The sequence below is a fragment of the Tenebrio molitor genome, chromosome 5 (assembly GCF_963966145.1).
Source record: "Tenebrio molitor chromosome 5, icTenMoli1.1, whole genome shotgun sequence".
In the NCBI taxonomy this organism is placed as follows: Eukaryota; Metazoa; Arthropoda; class Insecta; order Coleoptera; family Tenebrionidae; genus Tenebrio; species Tenebrio molitor.
Genome location: NC_091050.1, coordinates 22,425,086 through 22,439,668, shown reverse-complemented (window position 1 = coordinate 22,439,668; position 14,583 = coordinate 22,425,086). Strand labels below are relative to the sequence as shown.

The following is a 14,583-nucleotide window of genomic DNA, read 5'->3' as shown; positions in this document are numbered from 1 at the left end:
ACAAGCGTTCGAGCGTTTCCTTGCAAGGTGGGGATATTGGCAGTCGGGGCAACCACCCCCATTTTTTTTGTTCAAAAAGCCGTCGCACGTCTGTTCTCTCCAATCCAGTGACGCAGGTACTCTCGTGTCAAAAATAAATTACTCCCTAGAATTCGAACTTTTAGGGAAATATCGTTTTTCATGTTGTGTGCAACTAGAATTTTCAAAAGTAATTTTGAATGCCTAAGGTTGGTTAACTATGAATTGAGAGATTAAGAAGTCCAACGAGTCCAACTTATAATTTACGACTCTACCCCGCTCACACAGTTGCCACATAAATTTTCGTACAAAGTTGTAATATTTATCCACAATCATTTTGAATTACCCAATATTTAGGCAACAAAAATGTGTTATTGAGACGTTGATTTTAAATGTGTCGATTTAAATCACTAAATGGTCGTCAAAACTGCGGTCGTTCTATTGTTGGTGACACTTGTTTTGGTTGGTATTTAATTTCGAAGGACACTACGTAGATAAAGATGAGAACTACACTGACGACTGACACACTAATAAAATAAACAGAGTTCGGACTTCGGGGAGGAACTGTGCTATCAAATCGAAACTAATGTAGATGAAAGTAGAAAGTACATTGTGCAATTGATGTGGATAGTACAGTAATAAGCGTGGAGAAAGTTGCAAACCTGAAGTGACTCAGTGAAATTTTCTATAAAAATTAATGTAAAGACGTCAAATTGACTTTTGTTTACATTGCACAAATACGAAATTTCCAAAATGGGGGATGACGGATCTTGGAGAACCCAAGCCTTCAGGCAAAGTGTTGTTTCTAAAATGTAAGTAAAATTTAAAATCTTGAAAAAAAATTAGTTTTGAAAATATGATGTACACATTTTTTAGTGATGAAGCCATTCGACAGTCTGGCATGAATACATCACGAAACAGTTTAGAGATGGAGAATCATGTTTTCCAAAAAGCAAAAAGTAAAGAAGAGTATTTAGGTTATGTGGCTAGATTAATTCTGCATGTACGTGAAATGAGTAAGTTTGCATGAATGAAATGTAAATATTTTGTGCTGATTGTGAATTACATTAGACACAAAAAAGGGGGCGGGAATGGGGGTCCCCGGAGCTAATCAAGGAGCCCCAGGCGTCCCCGACCCTATCAACGCGTTACAAACGTTGGCAATCCAAGGTACTCGAAATCCTCTAATGACAATGGGTGGCTCCCAACAAGCACCGATGGGCGCGCAACAGCAAATAACAGCAACCAACCTCCTTCAGACTTTAAACCGCGGTCCTGGTCAAGCTATGAGTAACATGCAGCAAACCATGCAACCTCGTCCCAACATGGGTATGGGACCAAACAGTGGCCCACTTCCGAACCAGATCAACAATCAAATGAGCCAGATGAGCAACCAGATGCCAAATCAAATGACTGGTCAAATTGGCAATCAAATGCCAAACAATGGAATAAATCAAATGCCCAATCAGATAGCCAGCCAGATGCAAGGTCCTGTGCAGAATCAGATTGGCAATCAAATGACCAATCAGCTGTCTGGCCAGATTCAAATGGGAGGACCGATGCAAGGTCCCATGGGAAGCCAAATACCAAATCAGATGATGGGACAAATTCAAGGCAACAAACCTGGGACTATAATGATGAATGCCCCAAATGCAGGGTTTCCCCGAAATTCAACCCCAAATCAGTTTCTCAGACAGAGTCCTTCACCCTCTGTTCAGTCCCCAGCTGGGTTAAGCGGGCCACCTCCGAGCAACCAAATGGTTGCGTCTCCTGCACTGGCTCCCTCGCCTAGTTCACAGATGAGCCTGTTGGGAGCGGGAGGACCTCCAAGATCTGTAGGGATGGTCCCCAGTCCAGGAAGCTCACTTAACACGCCAGGACAACCTAATCAAAGTCCAATGGGAATGCAAGATGAACAAGCCTATCGAGAAAAAGTCAGACAACTCAGCAAATATATAGAGCCACTAAGAAAAATGATTGCTCGAATGGGAAATGATGGCGAACGTAGTTATTAATTCTTCCAACTTGAATGTACTGATTATTTATGATGATTGTAGACGTGGAAAAACTGAGCAAAATGAAGAAGTTACTGGAGATTTTGTCGAATCCTCAGCAACGGATGCCACTGGAGACTTTAAAAAAGTGTGAAGTTGTGTTGGAGAAACTTGATTTTAAAAGGAGCGACGGAAGTGTTCCCACGTCCACCACGGCGCACTTGCCCAGCAAGGAACAACACGTCTTCAATCCGCTCTTGGAGGCCGTCAACAATAACCTACAGAGCTCCGTCATAAATCATACTCTACATCGCACTTTTGGACCTACTCTGGAAGCTCTGTTTGGCCCAGAAATCAAGTAAGAACAATTGAATTTGATCAATCAGTATTTGATTTGCTTTCTTTTATCAGGTTGGTGCCGCCATTGAAGAAGATGAGGACCGAAGAACCGACCAGCGAGATTCCCGACGTGCTTCAGGGCGAAATCGCGCGACTCGATCAACGTTTCAAAGTTTCTCTCGACCCCAATCAGCAACCCGGCTCCAAGTCAATTCAGCTAACTTGTTGGTTGGATGACAAGCAGTTGCCCTGTGTTCCTCCCATTTCTTTGGTCGTTCCGGAAGACTATCCGAAGTCCGCACCAAGCTGTCACATGGCTGCTCATGAATACAATGCCACTCAATTCTTATCCGCTGTTCAAACGGCACTTGTGGCCAGGATTAAAAAACTTCCAAAATATTTTTCAGTTTCGCAGTTGTTGGATACTTGGGAAATGAGCGTCCGTCAAGCTTCGGCACCCAGGCATGTTCCAGTCTTTCCAACAACTTTGCTCATGGGACTGTAAAGTTCTCATAACATATTTAATGGTTTAGGTGTTACTAACAAAGCAAACTCTGTTACTAAATGTCTCTTCTAGTATGTTAGTGTATAATCGTCAATTATAAAATTATGTAGAATAGGAATTAAATTATATTCAAAAATTACAGCGTTTTTGTGTTCGTATCGAAACAAAGCTTAAGAAGAAAGTAATAACCTCAGGGTTAGGCTTAGTGTTCTAGTTACTAGTTGGACTGTTGGTAACCAATATACCTATATCTTTGACTTTAGTCTGTGGTTGGTATTACTGAAAAATCTTTATTTCAAATGTTAACCAATAAAATTCCAAACAAGTGACAAGTTCAGTTGAGTCATTTACAAAATTAACGAACAATTGTAACAACAATTTAATTTTAAGACTAGTAACATGTGCAAGTGACCACAGATTACGCGAGACAAGATATTGGTTTTTCGTTTTTAAAAATTTTAATCTACACTTCTGTTGTACAGTGTCAATTTTTTTTACTAATCCATCATGTTTAGCGGAAAGAAGGCCGAAAGAAGTAAAAAAGACCGTTCAGGGCGAGATTTATCTCAGGTAATTTACCCTGTCGAGTGTTAAATTCTTCCTAGTATTGTACCACATTTTCCAGTTTGGAATCTTTGACTATTCAACACCTGACTTGAAGTTAGGTGTTGGGGTAAATGACGCCGAAGCTGAGGCCACTGATAGTGACTTAGAAGCAGAGCTAGCCGCCTTAACTGGGGGCGGCGCTCCTAAACCTAAGCGCCCCCCGAGAAAGAAGATTCCTGATGCTGATTTAGATGCAATGGTTGCTGAAAGTATTAAGGACATTCCTTCAGATGAAGAGCTGTCAGGCGATGATGATGATCCAGACCTCTTAAATGAATTAAGCAACATCACAGGTTATTATTTGTTATTATATGAAATTACAATGATTCTTAACCGTACACTATAATCATGGAAATTTCCACAAGTAAATTGAAACCAGCTGATAATTATGTATTGCAATTTATTTAATTGCAAACAATATTACATTTCATCAGCAGCAGTTATTATTTACTTCTGCTGCTTGATTGTTAATGTGACACTAAAATGTATTTGGGAGTCCCAAGAACATTTTATTAATTCTTGGTTCATGACTTCATGTTGAAAGAGGGAAAACAAACAGTTGTTTTGATACCTCATTATATGTGTATTTCTTTTAGATATAGATGTTTTTTCATTTAGTTAATTTTTTTAAAACTGTGTGTCTTGTCCTTTTTATAATTACTATTTAATTGTTTGTGGGGACCAGATTTTTGCTAATTTGAGTTAAAATATTTGTTTTTTTGTATGTGTAGTTGATATTGATGTGAACTGTTATCAGGAGAAGAGCCTCAGGAAGAAGAGCAGGCTTCTCCAGAGGAATCATCAAGTGACGTAGGGAAGCTTTTAAATGACAGGTTGAAGATGTACGAAGAGGCAGAAAGAAATGCGAAAGCAGCCGGCGAATCGAGCAGGGCAAGACGGTTTAATAGAGGTCTAAAAACCATTAAGGACCTTATCAAACAAGCAAACGCTGGTAGATCCATCAACAATGACGATATTCCTCCAGAAGTCAGTACTGGTGCAAAAAAACCTGTCAGCAACGACACGAACGATTCCCCCACCTCACCGGAACCAACGAGACCGGCACCCCCAGTTCCCACAGAACCAGAACCTGTCCCGGAGAAAACTCCCGAAGAAACTCCCTCACCGCCACCGCAAGTCGACACCCAAGTAGTCGAAATGTTGACTGAACGTAGAAATCAATACAAAATCGCCGCTTTGCGAGCAAAGAAATCCGGCGACAACGCAACTGCCATTAGTTACATTAAAATAGCCAAGCAATTTGAAACGGTTATCGCAGCGGTGATGAACGGCCAACCCGTTGATCTGAGTAGAATGCCGGAACCGCCCCCGGACTCGTCAGAGAAAGTTGAAGAAGTCGCCGTCCAGAGCGACAGCGTACCGGAGATTCCTGCTCCTGAAGAAGAAGAGGATACGCTCATCATGGCGTCGTCAGTAAAGGAAGCTCTGGAGCAAAGAATGGCGTTTTACAAGAAGCAAGAAGAGAGGGCGAAGGAACAAGAAAATGCGAGTAAGATTAGAAGGATGGGGCGAATCGTTAAACAGTACGAACAAGCCATGAAAGCTCACAAAGCTGGAAAGCCTGTGCCGGTGGACGAATTGCCTACTCCACCTGGATACGGACCTATTCCCGTTGAGGGTGGTGAAGCCCCTAAAGCCGCACCTGCGCCTAAACCTACTCCTGCTCCTGCACCTGCCGCAGCGGGATCTGGTCAACCTGTCAAACCAACGGCTCCGCCAAGAAGTCAGCCCTCGAGTTCACAGACTACCAGAATAACAGGTAATGATCCAAGCATTTATCCTACGCTGTCGTTTAAAAAATTTTGTAAATAAAACTTGACGCGTGTAATTGTGTAATAGGACTATTATTCTATTGAACAATTTAGGAGAGTTTGTGATACTACATTTATACATTTTCTTGAGTGTTCTTAACTGTCAGAATATCAGATTTCAAAATAGAGAATTTCTTGAATTGTACTGGACTGTCCTTTGTTTATATTAATTTAAAATACAACAAGAACCGTAAGTCGCATATTTACAATGCTTCTGTTTCCGTTGCTGTCTTATAGGTCTTTTTTTTTTCTTTCTATAAATTAGAATTTAAATAAAATTCTTAACATAATGATCTCTGACAAGTAATAAAAGTAAAAAACCAATTTTATAGAGTGAAACGCTTTGATTAAATTTTACCTTGATACTTATTTACGATTAGTTGCGTTATTGACATATTTTACAATGTCTTCCTTATTTTTGCAGCCTTGATATCCGTCAGCTTTTTTTAAGCTTTTATTGCACATTTAAATAGTCATTATACTCTGGCGAACACAAAAAATCTACTGAAATTTTGTTGGTACAACATACCTTCAGTTGTAACGTAAGGGGTTACAGTTATTTTTAAGCAGAAAAAATACATTTATGTATTTGTTGTTTTATTTATTATTACATTGTTAAATGTTAAAATAACATTTAATTTAACATGAAATACGTTACAGAAGTAATACATCTACAATATGCGTATGTATTACTAATTTTATTTGCAGTAAAAAAGCAAGCTAAGAAATTGAAATTCGTAAATATTTTTTCCATAGACCAGATTACCAGCTAAAGATATAAAAAAATATATTACTGAGTATTTTACATTCTGTAAAAAAACTAATAAATAAACCTAACTAAAGAAAACAGCTAAAAAATTATCTGTATTACTAAATAAAAATTACAAAAAAAAAATTTAATGAAGTGCCTGAAAAAGGATTATTTTGATAGAATAAATCATGTAATTTGTTTTCTTTTATTCTAAAGAGTATATTTCGACGACAGTAATTACGTAATTACGTTGTACATTTTAATACTTAAATCTTCTACTTAAAATTTTTCCAAATTAAACAAACCATTTGTAGGAAACCAGGTCCCAAACTCTAGAGCCGAGAAGCAGTTGATTCTACTTCTGGCCAAGCAGAAGCAATTTAAGGAGGCCGCCCTCAACGCCAAACGCAAGGGAGAGATCGACCAAGCTAAGGAATTTTTGAGGACTGCCAAGGGTTTTGAGCCTTTAATCGAAGCCGCCAGTTGCGGTCTGCCCGTAGATTTATCTACTTTACCTGTGTCCCCTTCGGCAAAATCGCAGTTGGATAACGAGTAATGTTTCTTGTCGAAACGTCTCGTTTCGTATTATGTTTAATTTCACTTGAAGGTACGACATAGTTATGACGGAAGAATGTACAGAAAGTGATAATTCGAACGCGGATGTGCTTACCAGATTGGAAAGTCAACTGACGAAGCAGCTGAAAATGTGTCTTAGTACCAGAGATCACAATAAAGCTCTTGGTGACGTTGCCGGAACTAATCGTTTCGAAAGATTGGCCTTAAATGTAACTAAAGATTTGGATCTGGTGAGATTAGCTCATCGAACTCCTGGCGCAGGTGTTCCCAAGTTTCATTACGAGAATAAGGATTTTTCAATTGTGAAGAGTTTCACGGATTTGGGTGAGAACGACTTAGAATTAACCGTTGTCAGGGGAATATGTTATTCCTGTAACAACCCCAAAGAGATCGATACGTACGTTAAGTTTGATTTTCCGTTTCCTCAGGTAAGATATTTGTCGACGTCCGAATTCAATATATAATGTTTTTCTCATGATGTAGGATGAGCCCTTCAGTCAAAGGACCGCAACCGTTAAAGATACCAATAGTCCAGACTATAACTCCACTTTTACTATACCAATTCAACGAACTGCAAGGACATGTCAGAGAGTTTTCAAAAGGCAATCTGTTAAGTTTGAAGTTTACTCTAAAGGGTGAGTTTTAAGTTGCTTCCACTTCTGCATGACAAATCCACACCCAACTAGATTTGAATCGTAGTTGAACGGACATACGTACGATTCTTGCTTGCTGTTTGTGCTTCGTTGGTGCTGTGTACGTTTCTTAGAGCACACTCATTCAGTGGCAACTTCTTTTGAGCAATCGTAACGTCCTCTTCCAACATTCGCTCATTTTTTATTGTTACCGCTTGGCACGCATCTCCGAATTCATGCCAAATAGCTAACGCCTGCTGTTACGGTAATGCCTAAGTACACTGTGAACTAAAATAGTGCGAAGAAATTGCCATTATCCAAAAATTAGAATATTATTAGAATATTTTATGCTTATAAATAAATATAAATTGATTTATTTTGGGTCAAGAGGATTTTCTGGTTCAGGTTTTATTGAACTCGCAATGTTATTGTTTTGATTCTGTTTTAAAGTTAACGAACTGGTATAAGAATTTTTGCCTCCGACTACATTATTTGCAATTTAAATTTACAACTTTCGTCAATTAAAAATGCGTTTTACAATCACGTGCGGTAAATGATGCAATGATTCTTTAAAAATACACGCTTGAACGTTTATTTTCATAGTAGGGGAGATAAAAAGCAATATTTCGTTTAGAAGAAGACGACGTAATATTTCGGAACAATTACACATTTCTGAAAAATTTCAAGAGGTTTGAGTTGGTTGCATTCAGTTAAAGAAAAATATTTGTATGTGTTGTAGTACGTAGTACGTAATTGTTGTCTTCGTCACTGTAATCACTAATCAGGCACTAACCTCGCTTAATTTCAGAAGCGGCTCAATTGATTTGAATGAAAATTTTATTTATCATTTTAAAATATGAGTACCATTTTATAAGCAAATAATTTAAAGGCATAGTGAAGGATTGTGATCAGCCTCGCGACATTATGCAACATAAAGAACTGAAAAAATACAACTTTCTTTCACCCATGTGAATATCAAGACAACAAAAACATTTTTTGAAAAATTTAGAATCAAAACAAAAAAAATGGTATCGTTACCACTGTCATGACAGCCTTTTGTTGGGGAAAACCGTGTGTTACTCCCGAGTTTATTTTCGATTTGAATCGTCTATACAAATGATGGACTGCACTTGATTTTTAGTATTTATTACGACTAGGGGCCCGTTTCACCAGCGGCAGTTAAAGTTAACTGTAGGTTAAAATCCTTCGTTACCGTAGTTACCTATTGTTACAACAATGTTTTCGTATATTTTAACCTACAGTTAACTTTAACTGGCGTTGGTGAAATCAGCCCTAAGCTTTATAAGTATACAAAATACCGAGCGTTCGGTTGTGTGCTCGTTCTCTGAGACATTCAATTCTGGCGGACTGCCGGTTCTTGGGTGTACCCAAACTTATAAACTATTTTGCGAGGGTAGGGGCCGGGGACTTGCCCCAATAGCAATGAGCGGTGTGAACACCTTTAATTCATCATTGTATTTCTACGGAATTAAATCTGGAGGGGCCGAAGGCCAACATCTGTTATTTTTGTTCTTTTTTCATCAAAACAATTTTTTAATGCTTTGGTTCATTAATTAGCCGAACTGATATTACTACAAGCCTATGTGGATGTGACAAAATGATTCGGCAATTTTTTTTTGTACATATCCGTTTTAATATAGATTATTATGACCAAGCAAAAAAGAGATGGCTATGGAAAAGAAAACTTCAGAAATTTTGTTTTCTACATCCTCCATTATCGTTTTTTTTTACCATATTGACCACATTTTCTAATAGTAGTTTATTTGACGAGTTCGTGTGTAAATTGGGCCTTTTTTGGCACGCGTGGGCCATTTTAAAACGCGAGTGAAACGAGCGAGTTGAATACAACGTTTTTTTGTTCGACGAGCCCCTTAAAGGCTCCAAATCGCTTAAAACCTTTAAAATTAGCTTGACGTTTCGTTTTGACAAGTTGTGACATTTATCAAAATCCGTTCACATAGGAGAAAATTCTCAAATTCTGACAGTGTCGAACAAAAAACATTATTATTTGTTTCTAGAATCCCATTAAATGCATTTCTGGATGCATTGAACCTTTACAGTCCGATTTTTTTTAACTAAGAAATTTTTTTTTTTTTTTTTTTTTTTTATAGAATTACGTACTACAATAAAGTGCTTTTGTTTTTAGGACCTTTTTTATGTGGATGGCAAAATGAAATTTGGAAAAATTGAGTCAATTTGAAGGCATTTTGAAAAATGTAAAAAATAAAACAGTGTTTTTAAACGTTTTCAAAAATTCCGCTAAAAATATGGTCAAAAATCTATCAGGAAGTGTCGTCTTCAAGCGTTAATATACCATAACTTTGTGATAGTTACCTAAAACCTCGACCTCGTCTTGATTAAGGAGTAGAAAAAAATGGCATCCTTGCCTAACAATGAAAACTTAAATCACAACAAAAAAGTTACTCAAGTTATCGGATTTAGTAATTTAGATAAAAAAAAATCTAAACACTCCAGTAAAACAATAGAGTTTTTCTACATCCCAAAATGTTTCTAACTGTTCAAGAATTTTAGTTGCGACAGAAATAGTAGAATTTTTGATAAAATAAATTTACCTATTTATTGTGTACTTCATTTTTGGCACTTTCCTAAATGTTGCTATTTGCTATCCTAAAACTTCATCAGTTTTTCCATTTTGGGAAACCATAAACTTTTTGATTACTTCTTGCAACTTTGATTTGTCGTCTACACTCTTGCATTGTTAAATTACTCAATTTCTGCATTCTTTGAGTGTTATTTTGTCAGGATCCAATAAATTAGAGGGTCGTCGCATTAATAAATTTTATTTTAAATAAGTTAAAATGTTGCGGCCTTTGTTACTTCTTATTATTCAGAGCAAAATATTATTTTTAACGTTCTATGTTACAAATTGGTATCATTTTATTCACTTCTGGATCTTTGGAAATTTGCTCTTTTGAAAACAAAATTTGAAATTCTTTGTTTTGAAACTTGTTTACATTGCGTTGTCGCGAATTATGGGTTACGGGAACCAATTCAGTACGTATCTGGCGTCACAACTTGTTCAGTTACATCATTCTGTGCACCAAATTGTGTCGCAGTTTGTAATAATATGAAAAAAATTGTATTTTATACTTCCGTCAAGGGATATCCAAGCGATATCAATTTATTATTTCATTTAAATTAAAACATCTTGTGTCTTAGAGAGGAATAACAAAAAGATAAGAGATCTGTCTACCTGATTATGCTAGCAAAGTATTAGTTCTAATTGTAAAATAGAAACTATAAGAATTGCACAGTAATGACATTGAGAAGGTGAAAGTGTTATTTTTTTTACAAACGCGTGGAATCCTCATTGATTGTGTTCCGGAAATTTTACATTAACCGTTAAGATCTCCGGAAATTAAAGACGCTGGATACGACTTATTCGCACTGGAACCCTGTGGAGGTGTTTTATTATTAATGATGTGGAGTTTTTATTGGATTGCTGTATTATCTTTGAATTTTATTGTAATATGTAATTGGTTAGGTCTTACATGTAGTTAAACTAAATTAATTCAAATTAAAACTTCTTCAAAGGTTTTCCGCAATTTTCCCAAATATAAACAAGGACATTCTACGTAATGATCTTGGCCATTCTTTACCGATTTTCTTATTGAAAGAGTTTACTACCATAGTAGTTAAGTTGTCTGTGATTTTAGAAAACCCACTTGATGGCGTAGTTGCCAGATAAAATTCTTTTCCGATAAAATATTTCAAAACAAAGTTTAGTTAGTTACTGTAGCTGTTCACGAGAATCTTATTTAAGGTTTTTTTTCTCGACGTCCTAGTTCTATATGTACTTATAAATATCAAAAGAAACAAAGTTTTCATTTGAAGAGCCTGTAATAACAATTACCATTATTAAAAACTGTGATAATACGTCGCAGTCTATTGACAACAATTCATGTTCATAAAAACTTATTGGGATACTTTTACGGGAGAAAAATCGAATTGATTTATACAATTTGTTATTTAAAAAAATCATCGTCGGTGTACTGTAATGTTCATGCTGTTGCTTGGACTTAAAAAATCATAATTCATCTGCATCGTGTTTTCGAAAATCGCTTTTGCAACACTCCTACTCAAGAGTCGTATTTTTGCAAATATTTTTTTGCAAAACTATTCGATTCTTCGCTTGGTTTCATGCATTTCTCATTGAATGTAAACTAACACTGTTGGTGGTGGCATTAAGTATTATTTTATTGCTCAAAGTTGAGGGTGCCATGTATGGGATGTGCTAGCTGCTGGTGCGCTAGCGACATTGCTTGTTGTTTCAGTGGTTTCTTCCGAGGAGACACTTTAATTGGTACTGCCACAGTCAAATTACAACAATTAGAAACCCAGTGTGAATTGCACGACAGTTTTGACGTAAGTAATTTCCAATAAGAGAGGAAACTCGATCGATCAAAGTCTTGGTTGTAGTTGTTGGAAGGAAGGAAGAAGGTCGGTGGTAAACTGGAGGTCAGATTTAGACTTCGACATCCTATAGTTTCTCAACAGGTAGAACAGGTGCACGAGAAGTGGCTTGTTATTGATAATTAAGTAAGCTAATCATTCATACCAGATTACATGTAATATATTTTAAAAGAGATTGGGAGTATATTTTATTATAATGTAGCTTTAAGCCATCAGTTTTTCAATAGTGATGCAACTTTTTTATGAATTGAATAACCGCAAATGGAGATCTTATTATGTAACACACCTTATGGTAATTTTTTTTATCGATTGCGAGACCTTCAAAAGGAACCTTAGAAGTGCAATTATAAATTGTTTTTGTTTTTTTGGTTTCGTATTTTGTGCAGCTTCAATTTTTAATCTATTGGTGCTGTGTTCAATACAACTAAATTATGAGTCAAATTGTGCTTTAATTATATATAATGAACATTGTATTGTTAAAATAAACAGTAAAATAATACTTGTAAGACATTTTAATTTTATATTTGACGTCATTGAACCATCAAAATGTACTATTCCGGACACGGAATCTTGGCCACGACTGACATTTAACTGACAAATATGTGTGAACTGGCCTTTATTGAATATAACCCAACTTTTGACTCGATAATGCTAGGGTAATAATGCCATTTCTCTGCTTTTTTGGGGACCAAAACGTTAACGCTATGAGATGTGATAAAAGACCGTCAGTGGCGTATCTGTTGTTAAGATCGCCCACTTTACTTGATGTATTGGTATTCTCGTGTCAAAAATGGATTACTCCCTAGAATTCGAACTTTTAGGGAAATAACGTTTTTCATGTTGTGTGTAACTAGAATTTTCAAAAGTTATTTTGAATGCCTAAGGTTGGTTACTTTGAATTGAGAGATTAAATCCAAATAAATATGCCGCCAGTAGGCAAAAACGATTGTGAAACGAAAAATCTTCTATCACTTAGCGAGAAATTAGTCATTTGCAACTGTTACAATTAATTTGCTGTCTTACATTTTTGGGATATGTTTTGTTTGTCACCAGAAACCACATAGCGTCCAACCTAACCAAATTTATGGCAACCTAGTAACGAATATCCCTAAATCCTAGGGAGTAATCCATTTTTGACACGAGAGTACTATGGCGGACAATAAATTTAGGCCGGCCTGTCATTGAGTTGACATCAAAATGTGAAGCTGGCATTATGTTCAACTAACCCCATTTTCGATTTTTGTCATTCTTGTCATCGTGACAGCGATAATCAAAATTAAAATTGGGAAAAGAAGCGTGTACCAGAGAGAAGTGCTACTACAAATCAGTTATGCTAGTGCGTCATGATCTGTAAGTTACGAAGGCGAAGGAAACGCCAAACAGCTTGAAAACCTTCAGTTTGACAAACTGACACATCAGTCATAATGACAATAAATGGTCGCTTGCATTGACTTTTTTGAAATGTCAGAAATTTGCTGGTCTAAATTTATTGTCCGCCATAGTACCCAATCATAGGTTTATTTAGTTGGTGTGCAAGATGCACCTGAATGGGTGGTTGCCTAACCAGCAGAAAATTGTATTCTATATTTTAGGCCAATTTTCCAAATAAACAATAAACCCCTCATCCCAGAAACACCTCCATATTTGAAGTACATTAGACTTCCTGATGTCATTAGAACTATGTCCTCTAAATAGACCTCCGTTTTAGTCAATTTTGAAATAGGTTTGTAGTTGGCTACTAATTAATTTAGCTGAAGTATAGGTAAGTTGTTTACATTTTGAGTAAAACATTTCTTGCATGACCTAATTATATATGGATTTGCATCATACAAAACAGGTAAGGTGTTGCGGTAAAAATAGTATCAATAATCTTAGAAATCATCTGATGTAACTTTATACGTTATTGCTAAGTTTTTTGTTGTTATTGTTGACAAGCTTGTTTTCCTTTAGAAATGGATTTTTTCAGCAGCCATGACATTTTTCCACGTGACGTGAATCACCCACATCACAGATTTCCAGAAAAGTTGAGGTTATTAAAGTTATTAAACTGTCAAAATTGAAAGAACAGAAAACGCACCTTGTTGCTACGCCTCTGGAAATACCAGCATAATATAATAATTATTCCACATATCTAACATGCTAACACTTGGGTATCTTTTACGTCGCATATTCTTCAGAACTGCAACATTTCGCATACGACAAATAGCTAAATACATTTTGGGGACACCTGGTACAATTGTGGCATATACGAAAAGCACTAGTGTTTGTCTTGCTAAAATGGAATTTATAACGACTGTTGACTTAAATATAGTAAAAATTTTCACGAGAATATGAAAGTAAGTACTTTTTTATTGTTAATACGCTTTAGAACTGTAGTACGATTTTTAATGGATCATTTCTGTTAAATGAACTCGAGAATAGTGTAAATGACGTCATAGAAATATATACTCTGAGCCTATATTAAATATTTATAAAAATCGCTAATAAAAAGAGTGCAAAACAAGAATCTTTTCCAGTCTTAAAACTTTTCCGTTCGCCTCCTGTTTTATAGCAAATTGCAGTCCCATCAATGTACAGTTACATGAACTGCATTAAGTTACATTGATTATCCATAAACGGAAACGTGCGCCAAAAAAATAAAAACAAGCAGATGTCAATATAGTTAAGGTGTTTAAAATGTGGAGCAAAAGAAGAGACCTTAAAAGGAATCGTAAAAAATTTATCTAAATGACTTTGGTGGTTCGGAGAATCAATTTAATTTTTTACTTTGCGAACCGTAGATAACTGTCGAAGGATTAATTTCAGTAATACTTAATTATCTTCACTAATTTATTTTCATGGAAGCGATCGACAGTCCTGCATTCTGCACAATTTG

The 14,583-nt window shown here is 36.2% G+C and overlaps 2 protein-coding genes across 3 annotated transcripts; both read left to right on the top strand.

Annotated features, from left to right (window-relative positions):
- The first annotated feature begins 309 nt into the window (after positions 1 to 309).
- On the top strand, positions 310 to 2,992 carry MED15 (mediator complex subunit 15). Its single transcript, XM_069046718.1, has 5 exons — positions 310 to 830; positions 895 to 1,034; positions 1,090 to 2,022; positions 2,076 to 2,370; positions 2,424 to 2,992. Exons 1-5 carry the CDS (start codon positions 772 to 774, stop codon positions 2,854 to 2,856), a joined length of 1,860 nt encoding a protein of 619 aa, XP_068902819.1. The 5' UTR covers positions 310 to 771; the 3' UTR covers positions 2,857 to 2,992.
- A 143-nt stretch (positions 2,993 to 3,135) lies between these two features.
- Positions 3,136 to 12,207, top strand: l(2)gd1 (lethal (2) giant discs 1). 2 transcript variants are annotated; one of them, XM_069046752.1, is made up of 8 exons: positions 3,136 to 3,426; positions 3,482 to 3,755; positions 4,220 to 5,242; positions 6,360 to 6,597; positions 6,653 to 7,049; positions 7,105 to 7,256; positions 11,570 to 11,660; positions 11,715 to 12,207. In XM_069046752.1, exons 1-8 carry the CDS (start codon positions 3,364 to 3,366, stop codon positions 11,832 to 11,834), a joined length of 2,358 nt encoding a protein of 785 aa, XP_068902853.1. In that variant the 5' UTR covers positions 3,136 to 3,363; the 3' UTR covers positions 11,835 to 12,207. The 2 variants fall into 2 exon arrangements, with proteins under 2 accessions (XP_068902853.1, XP_068902851.1); XM_069046750.1 differs by having other exon boundaries at positions 11,534 to 11,660.
- The last annotated feature ends 2,376 nt before the right edge of the window (positions 12,208 to 14,583 follow it).

Coding starts and splice junctions, on each gene's coding strand:
- MED15 (XM_069046718.1), top strand. CDS start 772: ATGGGGGATGACGGATCTTGGAGAACCCAAGCCTTCAGGCAAAGTGTT. Junction 831..894: donor CAAAGTGTTGTTTCTAAAAT/GTAAGTAAAATT, acceptor CACATTTTTTAG/TGATGAAGCCATTCGACAGT. Junction 1,035..1,089: donor TCTGCATGTACGTGAAATGA/GTAAGTTTGCAT, acceptor GAATTACATTAG/ACACAAAAAAGGGGGCGGGA.